Genomic DNA, 21,000 nt, shown 5'->3' on the forward strand with positions numbered 1-21,000 from the left:
CCCCCCCCCCCCCCCCCCCCCCCCCCCCCCCGTGTACGTATGCCCCCTCCATTTCCCGACCCTTCCAATGCAACACAATTGCTTCTCCATCTACAGCCTATGTACATCCATACAGTAAGTCATCCTCAAAAATATCGCCTTCAGAAAATAGTCCTTTCATATTATTATGGTTTGAATGTTTTTTGTTGTTGGAAGTAAACATCTTGGTCTGATTGCCCAGACACAAATTGAGCGTAGTCTTGGTTTAAAAAGCATGCTCAATAGAGAATAGGCTTAATCTCCGTCCTGGAAACAGGGGGTCTGAAGAGTTAACTTAAGCAAAACGGGAAAACTCAATCCAGTCCTCCACACCACCCACCCACTGGCTTGACAGAGCCAACAGACACATCCTCGCTGTTTGATATTTTCACTTACCCCAGGGAAAAGAACATTGGACATGTGGCGTGCTGTGTTCCCATGGCGATAATGACTGCAGGTAGCCTAGCGGTTAGAGCGTTGGGCCAGCAATCGAAAGTTGCTGGTTTGAATACCCGTGCCGACAAAAGTGAACGATCTGCCGATGTGTCCTTGAGCAAAGCACATAATTTGTTCTAAGGGCACTGTACTGCTATGGCTGACCCTGTAAAACAACACATTTCACTCATAGGAGTTTGGTGGCATCTTAATTGGGGAGGACAGGCTCGTGGTAATGGCTGGAGCCGGAATGAGTGGAATGATATCAAAACACATGGTTTCTATGTATTTGATGCCATTCCATTCATGCTGTTCCAGCCATTATTATGAGCAGTCCTCCCCTCAGTAGCCTCCACTGATTTCACTGCACCTTTTATTAGTTCATCACTGTGGACTTTCTCACCTTTCAGATCTTTAAACAGATAGTTACGAAATTACATATTTGTTTCCTTACCCTGTAAGCAGCCTAGAAATGACAGCAATCCATGCTTTGGTTTACCTTTCCTGGCACTGTTTCCAAAAGTTCATGTTTTAACATTTGTGGCACAAATCCCATTCAAGTCACGGGACCGATTATTGCACATTTTTGTACATCGTCCAAATCATCCCAAAGTATCTTACATGTATTGTGAAGCTCAACAAAGTCACTTGTCGAGGATTTGAACATGAGTCGCGGAAAATGCTAATATCGGTCCCATGACTTGAAAGGGATTTGTGCCACAAATGCTAAAACGTTAGCATTTGGAAACAGTGCCAGGGAAACTAAACCAAAGCATGGATTGATATCATACCTTGTCCATAGCATGGATCATACCTTGTCCCATATACTGCTTACAGGGTAAGGAAACCAATGTAATTTTGTAATTTGTGAGGAAGCGCATCGTTCCTCAATCTAACGTGAAAAAGAGAATTCCAGATAAGAGATGAGTCATTGCTGTCCATTGAAGTGTTTATATACGACCAAACCTAGAGCTCAGTGGATACACGCTGCTATACAAGGATTCATAGACATATGGCCCTTTTACATTCTCTTTGCTTTGACCCAAGCTATTATCTGTGCAGAGGAGGAGAGAGGAGTTTGGCTGGGCTGTCTACCATGGCTCGTTTCTATGTAACCTACAGTACAGAGTGGGATATGTCAATAACTGACAATAACTGACATTTACCAGTGAAGAGCCAGTCCTACAGTCCTACCTACAGTCCTACTGACTGTACTCCTACCATCTTAATGGAGATGGGAGAGTATGTGGTTTCAGTTGTGTATTGGGAAAAGTTCATGTGGGCGTTCATATATGGCGTGCCCACCCCATAGGTGTAAAAGTTCAGTCACCTGCCAACATGGCGTTCATGTTTATTGCCTGCACCATGGAGTAAATAGCCTAAACTTGCCTTTCCGCCTCCTCGTTATTGGATCCGAACTAGAATGTTTGAAGAGGATTCAAGAGTAAACAAAATGGTCTCCCGAGTGGTGCAGCGGTCTAAGGCACTGCATGTCAGTGCTAGAGGCGTCACTACAGACTCTGGTTTGATTCCAGGCTGTATCACAACCGGCCGTGATTGGGAGTCTCATAGGGGGGGTGCACAATTGGCCCAGCGTCGTCCGGGTTAGAGTTTAGCCGGGGTAGGCCGTCATTGTAAATAATAATTTGTTTTTAACTGACTTGCCTAGCTGAATAAAGGATAAATAAAATTGGATTTTCCTTTTCTGACATGATCATGACTTTTTATGGGAAGATTAAGGAGTTTGTTGAGGAAAAGCATAGCTCTTGGGAGGAGTGTGTTGAAAGGCTGGAAGGTTTTTTTGTTGCTAATGACATTGAAAATGACTAAAATAATTGCACTGTGCTGCTCTGTGTGTGCGGAGCAGTGACGTATTCTACACTGAACAAAAATGCATCATATATACAAAAGTATATATTTGAGCCACACCCGTTGCTGACCGGTGCATAAAATCGAGCACGCAGCCATGCAATCTCCATAGACAAACATTGGCAATAGAATGGCCTTACTGAAGAGCTCAGTGACTTTCAACATGGCAATGTCAGTTCGTCAAATTTCTGCCCTGCTAGAGCTGCCCCGGTCAACTGTAAGAGCTGTTATTGTGAAGTGGAATAGTCTAGGATCAACAATGGCTCAGCCGCAAAAGAGTAGGCCACACAAGCTCACAGAACGGGACTGGCGAGTGCTGAAGCACGTAGTGCATAAAAATCTTCAGTTGCAACACTCACTACTGAGTTCCAAACTGCCTCTGGAAGCAACCTCAGCACCAGAACTGTTTGTCAGGAGCTTCATGAAATGGGTTTCCATGTCCGAGCAGCTGCACACAAGCCCAAGATCAACATGCACAATGCCAAGCGACGGCTGGAGTGGTGTAAAGCTCGCCGCCATTGGACTCTGTAGAGATTAATCACACTTCACCATCTGGCATTCCGACAGATGAATCTGGGTTTGGTAGATGCCAAGAGAACAGTTTAGGGAAGGCCCTTTCCTGTTTCAGAATGACAATGCCCCCATGCACAAAGTGAGGTCCATACAGAAATGGTTTGTCGAAATCGTTGTGGAAGAACTTGACTGGCCTGCACAGAGCCCTGACCTCAACCCCATTGAACACCTTTGGGACCAATTCGAACGCCGACTGTGATCCAGGCCTAATCGCCCAACATCAGTGTTCGACTTCACTAATGCTCGTGGCTGAATTGAGGCAATTCCCCTCAGCAATATTCCAACATCTTGTGGAAAGCCTTTCCAGAAGAGTGGAGGCTGTTGTAGCAGCAAAGGGGGGACCAACTCCATATTAAAGCCCATGATTTTGGAATGAGTGTGTTGACGAGCAGGTGTCCACATACTTTTGGTCATGTACTGTATAAACTCAGCATTGGTTTCATGTTTCATGAGCTGAAATAAAAGATTTCAGAAATGTTCCATATGCACAAACAGCTCATTTCTCCCAAACAAATGTTCACACATTTCTTTATATCCCTGTTAGTGAGCATTTCCCCTTTGCCATGCCAATCCATCCACCTGACGTGTGGCATATCAAGAATCTGATTAAACAACATTATTACAAAGGTGCACCTTGTACTGGAGACAATATAAGGCCACTCTAAAATGTGCAGTTTTGTCACACAACGCAATGCCACAGATGTCATGTTTTGAGGGAGTGTGCAATTGGCATGCTGACTGCAGGAATGTCCACCAGAGCTGTTGCCAGAGAATGTAATGTTCATTTCTCTACCATAAGCCACCTCCAACATCGTTTCGGCAGTACGTCCAACCGGCCTCACAACCGCAGATCACGTGTAACCACGTTGTTGTGGGAGCGAGCAGTTTGCTGATGTCAATGTTGTGAACAGAGTGCCCCATGGTGGCAGTGGGGTTATAGTATTGGAAGGACAACAAACTGAATTGCATTTTATCGATGGCAATTTGACTGCACAAAGGTACTGTGAAGAGATCCTGAGGCCCATTGCCGTACCATTCATCCACCACCATCACCTCTTGTTTCAGCATGAAGATGCACGGCCCCATGTTGCAATGATATGTACACAATTCCTGGAAGCTGAACATGTCCCAGTTCTTCCATGGCCTGCATACTCTTCAGACATTTCACTCATTGAGCATGTTTGGGATGCTCTGGATTGAACTGTACGACAGCGTGTTCCAGTTCCTGCCAATATCCAGCAACTTCGCACAGACATTGAAGAGGTGTGGGACACCATTCCACAGGACACAATCAACAGCCTGATCAGTTCTATGCGAAGGCGATGTGTTGCGCTGCATGAGGCTAGTGGTAGTCACACCAGATACTGACTGGTTTTCTGACCCACGCCCCTACATGTTTTTTAAAGTATCTGTATCTGTATTCCCAGTCATGGGAAATCCATGATTAGGGCCTAATGAATTTATTTAATTTGACAAATTCCCTTATTTGAACTGTAACTCAGTAAAATCTTTGAAATTGTTGCATGTTGCGTTTATATTTTTGTTTAGTGTACATTAGGTTCTCTACTCGCTCCGGCCCTGCCCACTGCTAAGAGTTATGAAAACAGTGTCATGTTTGAAGCGGCCTTTCAGCCCAGATCCGTCAGATATTGTGCAGAGATTCTATTTTCATAATTGTAAACAAAATGCAAATCAGAATATCTCCAGTTTCATTGCTGGTCTGCGCAGGCTTTCGGTGCACCATAATTGGGAGCTTTATCTTGGCCAGGTCGCAATTGTAAATGAGAACTTGTTCTCAACTTGCCTACCTGGTTAAATAAAGGTGAAATAAAAATAAATAAATACATTTTGGAGATCAGCTGGAGCCGATGCTGCTTGACAGAATTGTTAGATGAGTCTATTGGCTGAGCCCAATCTGATATTTAGAGTGGCCTAGGTAAAAGCCTTGGCAGCTGAGACTGCTGCAAATCATGCCTGCCTGCTTCACCATGAAAGACCAGGGGCCTCATTTATGAACGTTTATAAACGTTGCGTAGGCGCAAAAGAAGGTGTACGCCATTTTCTAAGCAAACGTTGAGATTTATAAAAAAACAAACTTGACATGAGAATGTGCGGTCCTCCACGGACATTTTGACCCATGCGTGCGCACATAACTTGGAGAAACTGCGCCCCCTGATGGCAGAAATTGATACCATTGTGTAAAATAAATCAAAAATATTACATCTCATGTATTATATATGAAGAGTTCCCTGGAGTGCACAAAAAAAAAAAAAAAAAAAAAAAAAACATGATTTAGGATAATAAATACAAACGGAGATATCTGTTTTTGCAAAAGAACCCCTCATATGTTGTACAGTTTAATCGGGAATCATATTTCATTGGATCTGTAATTATTAAACAATAGTTGCATGTTGTGACATTTGTTTTCATGAATAAATGTGCACAGTTTGTGTACAGTTTCATATATGTTGTTGTGCAGAACTGTCAATGTGATTTTGGCCCAGTCATTGTCAGTTACAACCGGGGTAATTACCACACCTGAAGGTGTTACGCAATTGGGTATCTTTGACAATCAAATGGGTGGGTATAAAAAAGGCATGCAATTACAATGCGTAATGACGCACAATGGCTGCTGTTGGAAGATGTGGCGAATGGAAGAATTTGGAGAGAGAGAATTTTCAAAGACCTGCAAGATTTACTGGCCAATGATGATGAGTGGCGTATGAGCCCGTTCCGATTGCCAAGAGCTGTTCTCTTGGATCTCTGTGCCCTAGTGGGCCCAGCTTTACAGAGAAGCACCCGCAGAAACCAAGCCGTGCCTGTCCCACTTCAACTCCTTGGCAACCTCGTTAATAGCGTCGATGGTGTCCCTTTGCGTTTGCAGGACTGCATCTGTGAGGACACGGCCGCCGGAGGGTTGTGACGCACGAGGTGCGGTGGAGACGCCGGGGGGTGGGCGCACTCAGCTCCTGCTCAGCTGCAGCACCACCGACCCCGCTGGAACACGCAGCGACTAAAAATAGATGTCAATTGTTTGTAAATAAATGTGTAAACACAATGACAATCCATTTGGTTTACTCTTTTCAAACGAGGGAATACGAATTAATACCTGGGTCATCCGGTGCGACTTGCATGTCCGTGTCCACCTCCGTCACTACTCCACTCTGGAGGGACTCCCCTATAATACTGGCAATCGCTCATCAAGGGGCTTGAGCTCCGGTGGCACAAACACTTTGTCTGTGTAAGGCTATGCGCCTTTTTGGCTTCCACTTTAATGTTGGATAACGTCTTATTTCTGAGAGAGTCTGAAGTTCTGAGCCAGCGGCATTCACAGCGTCCGCCACATGCTGACACTCTGAAGCCCCGGGGCAGCAGGGTAGCCTAGTGGTTAGAGTGTTGGAGGTTCAAATTCCCGAGCTGACAAGGTACAAATCTGTCGTTCTGCCCCTAAACAGGCAGTTAAATCCACTGTTCCTAGGCAGTCATTGAAAATAAGAATGTGTTCTTAACTGACTTGCCTAGTTAAATAAAGGAAAAATGTGTGTTTCACTGACAGTGTTCCACTGTCTATGGGCAACTAAGGGCGTTAAAAGGGTAGGACAAGACGTGCGCTCACGCGGGGCAAATTTTGAGTTGACTGTGATTTACAAAGGGAAACTGGCGTGGGAAGTGTGTGCACACTGTTATAAATCAGAATATTTTTGTGCATAAGCACTTTGTCACTACTGTAAATGGAGCGGACATATACAGTAGCTCGACTTTGTTTGACAAAGGTCCCTGTCCCAGGCAGCTCAGTCATGCCCACTAGGACCACACAACAGACACACTTGGTAAACTGTCACCCAGACCCTGAGAAGTATGTTGTCTATAGTATCCATGGGAGGCCACAGCCTGAGAGGGAGAAGTCCATTTTTGCTGCACCCAGTGTTGAGTTCCAGAGGTTCCACATTGACAAGGATGGCGTGCGACCAACCCAGAATAAGGTAAAGGCCATAAAGGCCTTCTTCCCAGAACAAGTCTGAGCTCCAGTCGTTTCTGAAGCTTCTCAACTTTTACAACTACTTCCGGCTTAATAAAGCTACAACCCTGGCATCGCCTACTGGACCCGGCCGCTCCCTGGAGTGGGAACGACACTCATGAAGAAGTCTATAAAGAGGCTAAGCAGCTGCTGCAAGCAGATGGGCTGCTAGCCCACTGATGATAGAAAACCCCTGTTACTGGTCTGTGAGGCGTCTCCATATGGGCTCGGTGCCTTGTTTAGTCATGTGGAATCTGATGGTCGGGAGGCACCTGTGTGCTACGCATCTAGGACCCGAACTGTCACTGAACAGTACTCTGCACAGCCGGATAAATAGGCCCCTGGCGAACATTTTTGCTGTCAAGAAGTTCCATCAGTATTTGTGAGGTCGCCATTTTGTGGTCTACACCAACCACAAGCCCTTGCTGGGCGTGCTTCATCATATGAAGCCCATGCCCCAAAAATATTTTCACTTGCATGGTCAGATGGAGCCTGATACTGGGACCCCATAGTTATGAGCTCAGCTATCATCCAGGGAAGCAGTTGGCTAATGCAGATTCCCTGAGTTGCCTGCCACTCACTACCTCTTTGTCGAGGCACCACCTCACTGGGAAGTGATACTGTTGGAGATGGTGCCTGAAGCCCTTCTCTATGCTTCTAGGATAGCCGCACTGACCTTCAAGGACCCTGTCCTGTCCCGAGTTCTTCGCTGGGTGCTGCATGGATGGGCCTCTGAAGTTCCTGGCAGAGAGTTTGGGCTTTAATGGTATCGTCGGAACGAGCTGTCGGTTCACAAGAATTGTGTGTTGTGGGGCAGTCGGGTTGTGGTACCTGGCCTGGCGAGGGATGGGGTCCTTTCCATGCTGCATGATATGCATCCTGGAATAGTGAGGATGGCCTAGGATGGACATTTAGGCTGTGGTGCGCAGCTGTGTCACCTGTCCGGAGTCACACCATGCTCATCCAAGGCTGCCTTGCACCCATGGGAGTGGACAACAAAGAAATTGTTGTCTTCATATAGACTTTTCTGGGCTATTCAAAGGAGGGACTTTTCTCATTATGGTAGATTCCCATTCAAAGTGCATGGAAGTAGCCATGGTCATCTTGATGCCCTCTGGTGCTGTAATAAACACCCTCCATTTGCTGTTTGCCATTCATGGGTTGTGTGACGTCCTGGTGTCAGATAATGGAGCTGCCTTCACTTCTGCGGAGTTTAACGAGTTCGCTGGGCGGAACTGAATCGGACATGTCACCACAGCCCCATAACATCCGTCCTCCAATGGCCAAGCTGAACACATGGATCAGACAACCAGGGAGGCTGTCTATGATCTCGGTGGGTGACTGGCAGACCTGATTGTCAAGAGTCCTGCAGTCTCAACATGTTATGATGGCCTCTACTGGGAAGAGTCCAGCCGAGCTGTTAACGAACAAACGGTTGACAACTGCTTTAGATCGGCTGCACCCGGACATGACAAGTGACATGCGTCTAAGGCAGGAGAGTGATGCAGACAGGGGGGCCGTGATCATTTAAGGCATTTTCTACCTGACGAGTCTGTGTACATGAGGAACTGCTCTGGAGGCCCTATGTAGGTCCTTGCCGTTGTGGAAGAAGCCACTGGACCGGTCTCTTACAGGACTCGGATGCCTGACGATCAAGTGTACCGCCGCCGTGTGGATCAGCTGCAGGGCCACGAAGCTGCAGCCCCCTTTGCTGCCCCCTCTATCATTGGCCTGGTTGTCCTGGACACCACACCTTTAGGAGGAAGTGCCAACTCCAGAGCCAAACCCTGATACCCAACTTGCAGCTGAGCCCTAGCCTAAACATAGCTTTCTGCCTCCTCGTTATTGTACTTTCAAGGCATAATAGTTTCTAAGATATTGACACACACTCAGCACACTCCACATCATCTCACCAGCTTTCTTTTGTTGTAGCTTTTGCTAGTGTGAATAACATTGTCGCTTTGTGTGTGTGTGAGAGACACACCTCATAATAACATGTTAATGGGATACAGTTCACCTGCTTGAAATCATCAGAGCACAATGAGGTGGTTCATTTCCGTTGCACGGCTTTCAAATTAGATTTCACAGGCACACACACACTTCTGTGAAAAGTGAAGGTCAACTCCAGCATCAACACAATGCTCTCTCACAGTAACTCAAAGTATCCTATTACACTCTCTTGTGCTCCTTTTCATCTGCTCTTACAGCACTTTACTATGGCCATGTTTTTTACTTTTATAACGGTCTAATGGTGCTCTACTCTATACTGTGTGTCCGTGTGTTTATGTGTGTGTGCTGTTCCCATATTTAGGTATATTTAACAGTATGCAATTAGGGGGTTTTACAATACATACATATGAATTTGTCCAGTAAGACCCATCAAACAATAAAACATGTATTGGTCAGATTGAAGCATAAATCTTATTTTATTAGAATGAAATGCTACCATAGGGTCACTGTGTGTTTACTTGACTTACAGATGGTTACCCCAAGGATGAAATGATTTACAGATGGAAAAGGAACTCCATCGAAACCTCAGACCAGAAGTACTGGCGCCTCTACCAGTTTGACTTCATGGGCCTGCGGAATTCCACAGACGTCCTAAAAACAACAGCAGGTACAGCAAATTAGTTACCGTACATTTAATACCCAAACAGCTGACCTTCTATTTTTCACAATCAATCAAATAAATCCTCATCACAGCCCTTCGTTGGCTCCTGTGTTCTCCATCCAATTTCTCTCTGAATTATAAGATACTGACTCATAAAAGTGTTATTTTTAGCTGTTTTTTAATCAAATGGTCTACATTTACTGTAAATTATCTGTCATATTCTCCTGTCTATTAGCAGGGGGAGACAGCAGGCATTACCAGCTGGTGTCTTGAGGTCTGGTGCCACCACTCTGCCTTAAGTCAATTGCTTTTCCAGTCTCTGTAAGCTATTGCATTGCAAAGACAATTGCTTTGCCAGTTTTGCAAGATATTGCCAGAGAGCAAAGACAATGCCTTCTCTTGGAAGATAGTCAAGATATGTAGTATTATTGTACCATGGAAATGACAAAGACAGCATTTGGCAGGGCAGAAAACAGGTTGAAATTGCAATTAGGAGTAGTACTCTGGTAGTAGACTAAGAAGTAGTACTGTGGTCGTAGACTTAGGGGTAGTACTGTGGTAGTAGACTTAGGGGTAGTACTGTGGTAGTAGACTTAGGGGTAGTACTGTGGTAGTAGACTTAGGGGTAGTACTGTGGTAGTAGACTTAGGGGTAGTACTGTGGTAGTAGACTTAGGGGTAGTACTGTGGTAGTAGACTTAGGGGTAGTACTGTGGTAGTAGACTTAGGAGTAGTACTGTGGTAGTAGACTTAGGAGTAGTACTGTGGTAGTAGACTTAGGAGTAGTACTGTGGTAGTAGACTTAGGAGTAGTACTGTGGTAGTAGACTTAGGAGTAGTACTGTGGTAGTAGACTTAGGGGTAGTACTGTGGTAGTAGACTTAGGGGTAGTACTGTGGTAGTAGACTTAGGAGTAGTACTGTGGTAGTAGACTTAAGAGTAGTGCTCAGGGAGTAGACGTTGTCTTTATCATTCACTGTGTAATGAAAAAGGGCGCAATGAAAGTGCATTTACCTGTCTTCATAATTCATTGTGACATTTAACATATTGTTTCTCTGTAGATTGCTTGAAGCTCATCAGTAGTCCCCTCTGGTATAAAGGCAAACATATTTTTACACAAACCATCTGGATTAAAGATTCAAAATATTTAATTATTCACTTAAATGATTTTCAGAGGCCTAGGATGTGGTTTGGTTTTAATACTGAATTCTACATCTATTTATTTGCAACAATCATTCCTTGCGACAAAGGTCGTGTTTTACAAACAGGTATCTAATTATACTCATGAGTGGTGCTTGCTGGAATTACTTTGTAATACATTTGTAATGCATTCATGACAGCATTGACGACTCATGTAGCAGCGTTTCAAGGGGCTGATGAATTGATCTCATGTATGAATCCTCAAGCTGTAATTAACCCACATTGACCCTATTCTCAAATTTCATAGGTGACATTGTTCATGCTGTACTTTATTCGTCTTGAAAACTCATGTGATCCAATAAATGAAGTGTTCTACGTATGGTGCACTGTGATACAAGTCCACGTTCTGAGTGGAGAACTCATGTGAAAGCCAGAGTTCTTCCACAGATCTTCCTTCAGTTCTGTTCAAGGAAATTAGACGTTTCTCATCTTGTTTTCCCTTTTTCTTGACTCCCAGCTTGCATCATGCTGCATGATGATTAGCTAGCTTGCTCCTGCAGCTAAAAATAGCATGTCATTAATTTACATCTCAACAAACTCTGAAAACAAAGCGCTAAATGTCTTCTTCTTGTTTCTCATCCAGCATGAAATGAATAGGTATTGTGCTGTAGCGTGGTAATGAGGACAGCGAGTGGACAGTTCCCATGCCACCGTGCCATCGGGGACTTCTGGTTCTACCGCTGTTATATCTGCCTCCTTTCTTTCTATTGTTACAGCATCCCCTCTTCAAAACCCACCAAAGTAGACTCCCTGAAGCATTGTGTATGGTGCCTTGTTCTGTGGTTCCCCCTGATGCTAGCTCTCATGATTATCTCTCTCTCTCGGTCTTTCTCTCCCCCCCTCTCCCTCCCCACGCTGGCTTGTTCTTGTTCCACCTGACGCTCTGATTGTCCCTCAATCTCTTCTCTTTCTCCCTCCTTACCTCGCTCCCTCCCCCTCCTCGCCCCTCACTCCATATACATCCCTCCTCTTTATCCCCCTCCTCTCCCAGGTGATTATGTGGTCATGACAGTGTACTTTGACCTGAGCAGGAGAATGGGTTATTTCACCATCCAGACCTACATCCCCTGTATCCTCACCGTGGTGCTCTCCTGGGTCTCCTTCTGGATCAATAGCGATGCCGCCCCCGCCAGAACAGCGCTAGGTACCTGATCTGAAGAATACCATTTGACAGGATACACACTGATATTATAATAAGTAGATGAAAAAACCCAAGGGTTCAATCAAATCTGTTCCACCAGTGTTCATGTAGTGTACTGTATGTGTTCAGCAATGACTACCTCTGCATGTGTTATTCTGAAAGGAAAAAAATACATCTGAGTCTAGCTGGTTTGTTGAAAAGATGGTTACCAACTCTTGGTACCACAATGGAAGATTGCATAGAAAAATCTATATTTTATTGTTTAGACTAGAGAGCAATCTGCATGTGTTTATGCAATGTTATGTTCTGCTTTCAAGATTCTTGTACCGTCTTATTTTGTTTATGCGACGTGCTTGTAATTTATCAAGGCTTAACAATGACCTTTTTGTTTACGTTTGCAATTCATTCATGATTTTTTTCCCCCCCGATGCATGCTTTCCATTAGTGCATGTACATTCGTCTGGATTATGTTGTTGAAGGTGATTGGGAGTTTGAGTTGAACTTTGCGGTAAGTACGATTCAATTCCTCCAGGCAGCTCTTGTAGCGGACCTTGATCAGGTCATTTTTTTTGGTCTTCAAGAACAAATATATCACATTTAGTCCAAATTACAGTATTCGCATTATACTTGGCTTTTAACTAAGTGACAACACAAGCACATTTGCAATGGTGGTTAAACAAGTCAAAGCCTGAAGAGTATTAACGAGTCCGATTCATCACCAAACCATCCTTGAACCTCCACAATCACATCGAATAGTCTCGCTCGAACCTCTTGCCACCTGTTACGGCACAGTACAAAGATAAGCCCGGAAACATGTTTGTCTTTCCCCTAGCTAACAGGCAAGAATGCTGTCTGTAGGAGTAAAAATAAATATCCCATTCTCGTTGATAAAATAAATGATTTAGTATCTATTCTGGGGCATGAAAGCGCAGCGATGATTTTTCCGGGCCTTCCCGCTGATCGATCAGCGGGTTGAAAAGAAAGAGGAGTGATAAGGAAAATGGGCTCTGACTGCAAAGAGCAGGAGATGTGTCAGAGTGGCTGGTGGTGGTGGTAGGGGGCTAAGGAGGAGGCAGGTGCTGACATGCAGGTGTCCCCTGAGGGTGTCGTGTGGTTGGTGGGGCAGTGACGAGGTGTAGTGGGTGACATTCCCAAAGAGCCAGGTTCACAAGGGCCACCACAGATGGTAATGACTATCAGGCTATACCTGACAGGGAGTAAGGGCCACCACAGATGGTAATGACTATCAGGCTATACCTGACAGGGAGTAAGGGCCACCACAGATGGTAATGACTATCAGGCTATACCTGACAGGGAGTAAGGGCCACCACAGATGGTAATGACTATCAGGCTATACCTGACAGGGAGTAAGGGCCACCACAGATGGTAATGACTATCAGGCTATACCTGACAGGGAGTAAGGGCCACCACAGATGGTAATGACTATCAGGCTATACCTGACAGGGAGTAAGGGACAGGGGATGCTCAGTTCAGTGACTTTCTTTCTTTCTTTCTCTCTCTTTCTCTGTCTCTGAGTCACGACAGCACTGTAGACTGATATCTTTGTACAATGTTCTTTGTATCTGTATTATTTTCTATGTGTTGTATCTGTTCATGTGACATCTATGGGTATTTTTTTGTTTTTTACAACGATACCTTTTTCTCATTCATTACATTTTTGCCATTTTATTTGGAGGAACCAGTTGAAGGTGCTCTGACACCTTTGCCTGTTTGAAAGTTATGAAGGACCTCTGCTGACTAAGTGCCAAAAGTATGTATAGAAGGTAAGGGAAATAGGTGAAGGTAATCACCGTGGCCAGTAGAGTCTGAAGGAAGGAAGGGGGGATTGAGTATGAAATATCAGCTCAAAATAGATGGGCCTTCTGGTCTCCATGGTAACTGCTTGAAAACAGCACAATATTCAGTCATCAAATGAGAGGTTCCTGGTGATGTGCATAAAAGAGCGAGAGAGAGAATGTGTGTGTGCGTGCGTGCGCATATGAGTGTGTGCACAAATGAGTGTGCGCGCATATGAGTGTGTGTGCGGGTCACACCCAGCATTTTATATAAAAGGCTCTATACATGCAAAATCTCAGCTGGCACATTCAGCTCACTTTTCAATATACACACTGAGCAAAAATATAAATGCAAAATGTAAAGTCTTGGTCCCATGTTTCATGAGCTGAAATAAAAGATCCCAGAAATGTTACATAGGCTCAAAAAGCTTATTTCTCTCAAATTTGGTGCACAAATGGGTACATCCCTGTTAGTGAGCATTTCTCCTTTGCCAAAATAATTCATCCACCCGACAGGTATGGCATATCAAGAAACTGATTAAACAGCATGCTCATTACACAGGTGCACCTTGTGCTGGGGAGAACAAAATGTGCACTTATGTCTCAAGTTTTGAGGGAGAGTGCAATTAGCATGCTGATTGCAGGCATGTCCAGCAGAGCTTTTGCCAGATAATTTAATGTTAATTTCTCTACCATAATCTGCCTCAAACGTCATTTTAGAGAATTTGGCAGTACATCCAACTGGCCTCACAACCGCAGACCATGTATAACCACGCTAGTCTAGAACCTCCACATCCGACTTCTTCACCTACGGGATCCTCTGAGGGGTGGTGCTGAGGAGTATTTCTCTCTGTAATAAAACCCTTCTGTGGGGAAAAGCTCATTCTGATTGGCTGTGCCTGTCTCCCCAGTGGGTGGGCCTGGCTGCCAAGTGTGTGGGCCTACGCTCTCCCAGGCCCACCTATGAAATCCATAGATTAGGGCCTAATGAATTTATTTAAATTGACTGATTTCCTCATATGATCTGTAACTCAGTAAAATCTTTGAAATTGTTGCATGTTGCGTTCATATTTTTGTTCAGTATATTTAAGCGCTGACAATGTATTAATGTAAACGTCAATTTATTTCTAAAGTTAAAACTACATAGAGACACAAACTACCCTCATTAATTTATAAAAATATCTTAAAAACATATTTGCAAAATATATTCAGACTACTGCCAGAGAAAACTATTGCCACCGTTTTGCCAAGACAGATATCAAATAGTTAGTACCGGGTGGCAGGTAGCATTCAGTTTTGGAGGTTAAGAGTGTTGGGCCAGTAACCGAAAGGTTGCTGGTTTGATTCCCTGAGCCGACTAGGTGAAAAATCTGTGTAATGACGCCGACTTTGTCCTTTCAGGTATCACCACTGTGTTGACAATGACCACCCTTAGTACAGTGGCCAGGACGTCCCTACCCAGAGTCTCCTATGTGACGGCCATGGATCTCTTCGTCACTGTGTGCTTCTTGTTCGTCTTTGCGGCCATGATGGAGTACGCCATCCAAAACTACTACGCCTACAGGGCACAGAAGCCCCGCTACAACAAGACAAACAAGACGCAGAGACTGGTGAGCTTTCCTCCATACAATGTAATGGTGTACCTTTCCTCCGTACAATGTAATGGTGTACCTTTCCTCCGTATGACGAAATGGTGTAACTTTTCTCAATGCAGTGTAATGCTGTTATAGACATGGACCGAGGTTGTTTGTGTTGTCACAGTCAATAGTTCTAGCCATGGTAGCGATTATGGTCTCAGTGGGTGGAGGTCTAGTCCATCCTTCATATCTCCATCCTCTTGCATCAGTCACACTGTGCATGGGCTGTGATAGTATTACAGTCAGTGGCTCTGTCCTGCATGGTAGCAAATCGGGAGGTTGCCCCCCGGTGAGGGTTGAGGTCTGGTCCATCCACCATCCGTCATATATCCATCCACTTGCACTGCCGACCGGTCACACAGTGTACTTGGTAAATGGCGTGTCATAGCCTGTCATGTCATCATGTCATGTCGTGTAATGCTGTCGAGCCAATGAGTGAGTCCCAGCTTCGGTAGAGCACTAAGCCGAGGGGTTCTATCTCATTGCCTGCCTGGGCTATGACAGCGTCCTGCTGGGTGTGGGAGGACACGGCCCGCTGCGGAGCTTTAATGCATGACAGCACAGCTCCACTCACAACGTATCAGATCTCTTTCTCTCTTCATCTCTTTCTCTCTGTCTCTTTTCATCTTTCCATCTGTCTTTCTCCCTTGTTTGCCCACATGTATTTCTTGTCTCCTGTCTGGCTTTAGTTGTCCCCAGCCCCCTCCCTGTTGCCTCACTCTCTCCCTCTCAGTATCTAATTATGAGGCCTTCCTTCCTCTCTCCCCTCATCACATTTCTTGCCCCCCCCCCCCCCCACCCCACCCCCACCTTCACTCTCTCACCCTCTCTTTTTCTCCCTTTATCGCTTACGCATCTAAGGAGATGGCCTTCCTCTGTCCCCTCCCACAGACCTACTCGATGCTAGACACGGGGCCCAGGTCCCCCACGACTGTGGTTCCATTGAACAACAACTACTCATACTGGCAGGACTATGAGGACGTGTACGAGTGTCTGGACGGGAAGGACTGCCAGAGCTTCTTCTGCTGTTACGAGGAGTGCAAGGGGGGAGGGTGGAGGAAAGGACGCATCCATGTCGACATTAAGGAGCTGGACGCTTACTCGAGAGTCTTCTTCCCTACGTCGTTTCTCCTGTTCAACATCGTCTACTGGGTCTCTTATCTCTACCTTTAGCAGTTTCAGTTGGATTTGATATAATTCGATTGGACAAATATGGAAAGACTCAAATGGGAAGAGGAGATGTCACAAGACATAAGATGTCACACAGTGGCAGCTTTGTGCACGTTGACACTTGATTGGTTGGTGGGTTAGTGTAACCAGCCAATAGACAGCTGTGAGACACTAACGCCAGGATGCTAGCCAGATAAGAGATAATGAAGCATCCACAGTGCCTTCTTCAGGAAGGGGCCATCACCTATACAGAGGTGCAATAAGGGCACTAGAAGCTTTGAAGTTTTTCCTACATAGGTTATCCCACATCCGCCATTTCAACGCATGCTATACTGTTCATTAAAAACAATGAAAAGCTAGGGGGGACTGCGCTATGAAATTATTATATTGTTGCTTTGTATTAATTAGTCAGTTGCATAGTCATTGCAAGCCATTTGACATATATAGAACCTCAATATGATTTATTTTAGGCACCAACGGGGTCTTAAATATTAGGTCATTGATAACATTCATTTGGTTTAGATTAATATACATTTATATCATACACATTTGAATGATGTTTTCTACCAAGGGTGATGTGCAACAAGAACATGCATAGTATACCTTACAACAACACTATAAGATAATAATTTAAAGATGAAAATAGTTATTTTGTAAAATAATGTATCTAATAAACTTTTCTTTTGTAACAGAGTTTTCCAGACTATTTGATAATTAAATCAATTGTCTGAGGACAAGGTATGGTAAGGTTTCAAACTATAGTGGTATGGAGATAGATGATGTTGTTGAATTAATTTACAGAATCTGGACATACATTTATCTCCATACAGCAGGCCGACAACACATCATAGGCTAAGGGCCAGGGTAGCATTTGCATCAGTACAGTACTGTATATATTGTGCTCGTATTCAGTACAGTACTAATAAAAAATGTATGGTTTCACTCCAACAACACTACTGCTATTTTCTTGAGCAAGAACATGTGTAATTCATGTTATATCATACAGTAGCTGTTGTACCAAAACAGACAGCAACATCACAAATAATTGTAAAAGGTGTGTTTATGGAGTTAAAAATAGTTTGATTTACTGTACTGTAAGTAACACTGTTGTTTCTGCGGTGGTTTGACTTAGAAGTATGGTAGAACCCTGTATTCTATGTTTTAAGAGAACGTATATGTGAGAGATGTTTTCATGCTATTTTCATAGTTGAATGTAGATCATACTTTAGACCAACAACAAATAGTGGTTTTCAACTCTGTATAACAATACAAATATTGCACTTCATAAGTGTCTTAGTTTGATATAATGTATTTACAATAAATCAAAGACTATTTTCTAAGTCTGATGGAACGCACCCTTTTGTTACAGCAGATCTGAGAGAACCACTGTCTAGGTACAGCTATGCTTTTTAGAGAATTCAGTCTGTGGTATTGCTTAAATTAATAAAACTATCTTTGCTTAAGGTCTGGAGTGTGTGTGAGTGTGTGAGTGTGTGTGCATGTGTGTATGTAGGTCATTTGGATCATTAGCAAACTGATCTTTCTTACACACTTTAGAGTTATTTAAGATGGAAATATATTTCAACGTGTAGGAATGGTTTTTGTCTCTGACGTGGTTTTTATTGCCCACTTCAAACCTCACACTGTGCATCCTGTTGTTTCGAAGTAAGGAGGCAAGTCAATGAAAAGTCATTATGTACAATAATCACTTATTAGGAAGTAGGCTAAGGAAATCCAAAACAGACCCTTTTATTCCCACAGAAGGAAATTAACTCTACACACGATTCATGTCTATTGCAGAGTAGATCATTATACAATTAGCATCCCCGTATAGAAATAACCGGAAGTTATTGTTCAGGGCCTGCATTCACAAAATGTCAGAGTAGCAGTGTAGATCACATGAGATCATATACACAAGGGACACCTACTCTGAGAAACTTTTTGAATGCGGTCCTGGAGCTCACCACAGAATATTGATACCCCTGGTACGTGGATACCCCTGGTACATTGATACCCCTGGTACGTTGATACCCCTGGTACGTGTTGGGGAATAATCAGAATTGGTTGGTAACATAGGTAAGATGTTTTATATTCATCATATGTTTGTAAGTTACTTCTCATCAGAATGTTGTTTTTGTATAATACTGAGGCGGGGTTGCAGTATCTGTTCTATGTCAAGACTAAGTTGCTTGGGCCGGAGAGAGGGGAGAGGTCAAGCGTGTATCTCTTGGCTCCACAATGTCTGTGTGCCAGTCAGTGTGTCTCTGTGATCTTGTCAAGATAGGATGGATTTGATATATGCCTGTTGATATGGAGGATTGGTTTATGGTTCTGAGTTTGAGAAAAGAACATAGTTTAGGAGACAAAGCTGAACGATAAATTATGCCTATGCTGTCTGGCTATGTGTGTCTTTGTTATAAAGGATCTCAGTAACAATGTGTGAAGGACTCTCAGAGAATTCATTGATAGACACTGAATTGATCTGAGAGTCACAGGGTTGTGATAGAGCTCATATAATTAAAGATGGACTTTGTGATAACTAACTCTGACTTGTGTGTGGTTTGCTCTCATGATTTGGTAAATAGAGGAAATTTCCACGACATGCGTTGATACCCCTGGTACGTTGATACCCCTGGGTGAGATCTGCAAAAGTGCGTCACTGTTAGACTGACTGTATATTTGCTGACCTAGATTGAGACAACACTGAGTATGATACTACAAAGAGAAGGAAATCAGTGGAACGCTATCAAAAAGTGGATGCAGTGCTGAGAGGGAACTCAATCAAAAATAGTAGCCTAGAATAGAGAGATCCCATTCAACTGAGGGGGGGGGGGGGGCTAAATATGCTCACATACAGTACTTAACAAATTAACTTAGTCATGCATACAATTTTCTGAGAGATAGGACACCTGGACAGGAAATCCCAGGGGTGTTTGTGCGAGTAGGGATATGAGATGATGGGGGTTGTTTGTGTGAGTAGGGATATGAGATGATGGGGGTTGTTTGTGTGTTAAAGGCCCAGTGCAGTTAAAAATGTGATTTTCTAATGTTTTATATATATTTCCACGCTGTGAGATTGGAATAATACTGGGAAATTATGAAAAGTACGAGAATTCCCTTTTAGTGTTGAAGCTGTTTGAAACGACTACCTGAAATTTAAGCCTGTTTTAGTGGGATGGAGTTTTGGCCTTCAATGGTGACATCACTATGCGGTAAATTAGACCAATAAGAAAGAGAGTTTGAAACCTCTCTGCCCATAACAGCTAATTTCAGTTTCCCCTCCACACTCAGACAGTCCTAGCAAAATTTCCCTTTGATAAGAAGCTATTTTTCTTTCTTTTTGACCATTTTAATTGAAAGAATCACAGTAAGGTATTTAATTGTCACCCAGAAATGATTTGATATTAAGATAAAAATGGCTGTGTTGGACATTTAAAGCTGGATCTGGAGACTGGGGACGTCCTCCTCCACTTAGGGAGATTCTCCTGGAACAGCAGGCTCTCACAGATGCTACTGCTGACCTACTTTATGACATACAGCTATATACACTACCATTCAAAAGTTTGGGGTCACTTAGAAATGTCCTTGTTTTTGAAAGAAAAGTACTTTTTTTGTCCATTAAAATAACATCAAATTGATCAGAAATACAGTGTAGACATTGTAATGTTGTAAATGACTAATAGCTGATTTTTTATGGAATATCTACATAGGCATTATCAGCAACCATCCCTCCTGTGTTCCAATGGCACGTTGTGTTAGAGTTCCTCTGCCCAGTGTCTGTGTTCTTTTGCCCTTCTTAATCTTTTCCAGTCTGAGATATGTCTTTTTCTTTGCAACTTTGCCTAGAAGGCCAGCATCCCAGAGTCGTCTCTTCACTGTTGACATTGAGACTGGTGTTTGCGGGTACTATTTAATGAAGCTGCCAGTTAAGGACTTGTGAGGCATCTGTTTCTCAAACTAGACACTTTGATGTACTTGTCCTCTTGCTCAGTTGTGCACCAGGGCCTCCCACTCCTCTTTCTATTCTGGTTAGAACCAGTTTGCGCTGTTCTTTGAAGGGAGTACATAATTTTCATAAGTATTCAGACACTTTGCTATATAGACTCGAAATTGAGCTCAGATGCATCCTGTTTCCATTGATAATTATTGATGTTTCTACAACTTGAATCCACCTGTGGTAATTTCGATTGGACATGATTTGAAAAAACACACCTATCTATATAAGGTCCCAAAATTGACAGTGCATGTCAGAGCAAAAACAAACCCACGGGGTAGAAGGACTTGTCCGTAGAGCTCCGAGACAGGATTGTGTTGAAGCAGAGATCTGGGGAAGGGTACCAAGAAATGTCTGAAGCATTGAAGGTCCCCAAGAACATAGTGGCCTCCATCATTCTTAAATTAAAGAAATTTGGAACCCCCAAACTTCCTAGAGCTGGCCGCCCGCCCAAACTGAGCAATCGGGGGAGAAGGGCCTTGGTTAGGGAGGTGAACAAGAGCCCAATGGTCACTCTGACAGAGTTCTAGAGTTCCTCTG

The 21,000-nt window shown here is 43.8% G+C and overlaps 1 protein-coding gene across 4 annotated transcripts in view; it reads left to right on the forward strand.

Annotated features, from left to right (window-relative positions):
• LOC110497098 (gamma-aminobutyric acid receptor subunit gamma-3) overlaps positions 1-17,929 on the forward strand; it is a 42,050-nt gene extending 24,121 nt beyond the window's left edge. For 2 of the 4 annotated variants that reach the window (XM_036952271.2, XM_090208109.1), the window contains 4 exons: positions 9,393-9,530; positions 11,714-11,866; positions 15,061-15,269; positions 16,188-17,929. In XM_036952271.2, coding sequence (XP_036808166.1) covers positions 9,393-9,530; positions 11,714-11,866; positions 15,061-15,269; positions 16,188-16,469 — 782 coding nt within the window. In that variant the 3' untranslated portion in view covers positions 16,470-17,929. Of the gene's footprint in view, positions 1-9,392; positions 9,531-11,713; positions 11,867-15,060; positions 15,270-16,157 lie in introns of all 4 variants that reach the window. The other 2 variants (XM_036952270.2, XM_036952272.2) reach the window with 1 other exon arrangement.
• Positions 17,930-21,000: the final 3,071 nt, after the last annotated feature.

This window comes from Oncorhynchus mykiss, chromosome 18, assembly GCF_057628025.1.
Source record: "Oncorhynchus mykiss isolate SJ-2025 chromosome 18, ASM5762802v1, whole genome shotgun sequence".
NCBI lineage: Eukaryota > Metazoa > Chordata > Actinopteri > Salmoniformes > Salmonidae > Oncorhynchus > Oncorhynchus mykiss.